Genomic DNA, 2,500 nt, shown 5'->3' with positions numbered 1-2,500 from the left:
AATAAATAAGTTAATAAGTAAAAATAATTGAAGAGCGCTTAGGAATTATCTCTTTTGGGTTTATAGATCTGATCTGAAATGTTTTATTTGTATCTAGATCTAGAACCATATTTACATGTATGCATATACATATTACTTGAAATAAACTAAACTCTAACTCAAATTAAAATGTTTTCTGTTCATATTTATTATTATTATTTCAGCTGGAAGTTTTTTTTCAGCTGGCAGGGCAACATTTATCATTTTCATTTAGTTTAACTTGAAGTACAAAAATAGCTAAAACTAAAATAATAATAGTTAAATAAAAAAAGACTAAACTAAAGCTAAAACTAATAAAAATATATTGAATACATACAGCAAAATAAAAAATAAAAAAACTACAATTAAAGCAAATTTCATTCAAAATGATGGGGAATATTTATTTATATTTCATTTATAATTATTGAAAATTTACTGAATGTACAAACATTTTCCTTTGTTTACTGTGAACAGTTGTAGTTATGTTAATTATCTTTATTACTTGCCAGAATAGCTAATTATTCCAATTATTATTGTTAAATGTATCTTTTCTGAGGTTGAGTGTGTGTTATCATATTGCTGACCTGATAATGCAAAACCTGAAATATGAAAAACTATAATTTTGATTTCCAGGCCTTGAAATGTCTCTCATTTTGTTCATCTTTAATACATCGTATTTTCTCTATAAATTATATTTGTATAGTAATATTAACAACTTAGAAGTCATGATAATTCATTGAGGTGTGCTATATTTTGGGAAGTAAACATATCTGCTGTAATGACGTCTGATGATGATCTCACACACACACACACACACACGCATCGGTTGCCATGGTGAGCGTGTGTTATCATGCTGAGTCTCTGCTGGATCTATTCTAACCTGATTTAGTTGCTCCAGCGTTGCAGCAGCGTAATGAAATTAGTGTGTGTCTAATGGTGCAGAGAGGCCCTGTCTCGCTCTCGTCTGTCTCTCTCTCCATCATTCTTTGTCTTTTATTTTTTTGGGTGTGTGCTCTCGTCCGGTCTGTCTGTCCTCCTCTCATTATCTGTCTGTCTAGAGTTAATTATTGTCTGTTTTCTCCGCAGCCATTAGGAGGAAGGAGAACGGCTGGTACGATGAAGAGCATCCCCTCGTCTTCCTCTTCCTGGGCTCGTCTGGAATCGGTAACTTCTGTTTTAAGCCTGTACCCCTTATATTAGAAGTGTAAATGCTAAATGCATAAATGTAAATCTTTGTGTGTTTTGTTGTTCATCCAGATGCACAAGCGTGTTTTTCTTCAAGTAGTCACACAGCAGTTCTGTAAAATCCTGCGATCCAAAGTGATTTACAGTCTAATATGTTATTCATAGATGTGTTTATTCACCAGATCTGTCATTTATGTGTCATCAGACGTGATGAATATACACACGTTTAGTCGTGGAGGCCTCCGGCTTGATCTACTTGCTGCAGTCTTTGTTTAGGATTATTTACCGCACGTCAGTCGACTTCTTTGTTTCTTTTTTTTTTTTTTTTTTTTATGCAAAACACCATGCTTCCATAAAGTGTCGTCTTTCAGACTAGTGGAAAAAAAACATCCTAAATACACATTTAAGGATTTATTTCAATGCACTTTATCTATTACTGTCTGTAGATTTCAATTACATACATTTTTTATTCATAAACAGGCCATTTTCTTGAGTTTTTTTCTCCACTTCAGCAGCACTTACAAACACCAAAACTTAGAGTTTTATCCTTGTCTGTACTCTGAAGGTTTTTACTGTGGAGTTTGTTCATGCATTATTATTCACAATGATTTATTTAACGTTTTATTTCTAAAAACATGCCGAAAATGCATATTTTTAAAGGCTGTGAGTTTCTTCCTCCACTTCAGCAGCACTTACAAACACCAAAACTTAGAGTTTTATCCTTGTCTATACTCTGAAGGTTTTTACTGTGGGGTTTGTTCATATTTCATTCCCCTGGTTTTATTATTGCACTTTATATATTTGCATCCATAGATTTAATTTACGATACGATTTTTAAATGCAGTTTTCTCAAAATTAGTTTTTTCTCCACTTCAGCAGCACTGACAAACACCAAAACTTAGAGTTTTATTCCTCTCTATATTTTGAAGGTTTTTACCGTGGGGTTTGTTTATATATCATTCACACTGATTTATACAACATTTTATTCCTAAAAACATGGCGAAAATGCATTTTTCTTCCTATAGTCTGTATTTTCTAATTTATGCAGTGAAAAAAAAAGATATGCAAAATCCCTTCTATAAAAACCTTTAACTCTAATATTTCGACATAATCAAACTAAATTTTTGCACCTGGCTTTATCTGGTGTTCAGATCTATTATCTGGAAATTTGTGCGAATTAGTTCATATTTAATTCAATATTGCATCATTGCAAATTGAAGCAACATTTTATACAAAACAAACATCTTAATGCACTGTTATTAATAAACTGTGGAAAATATTAAACCCTCTTTACATG

General features: G+C 31.9%; 1 protein-coding gene across 1 annotated transcript in view; it reads left to right on the top strand.

Annotated features, from left to right (window-relative positions):
* Positions 1-2,500, top strand: part of LOC132123324 (mitochondrial disaggregase) — a 40,668-nt gene that overhangs the window by 32,739 nt on the left and 5,429 nt on the right. Inside the window, exon 8 of the mRNA XM_059533877.1 lies at positions 1,105-1,182. Coding sequence (XP_059389860.1) covers positions 1,105-1,182 — 78 coding nt within the window. The remainder of the gene's footprint in view (positions 1-1,104; positions 1,183-2,500) is intronic.

The sequence above is a fragment of the Carassius carassius genome, chromosome 41, assembly GCF_963082965.1.
Source record: "Carassius carassius chromosome 41, fCarCar2.1, whole genome shotgun sequence".
Lineage (NCBI taxonomy): Eukaryota > Metazoa > Chordata > Actinopteri > Cypriniformes > Cyprinidae > Carassius > Carassius carassius.
Note: the sequence above shows the minus strand (reverse complement) of the source record. Positions and strands in the feature narration are given on the sequence as shown.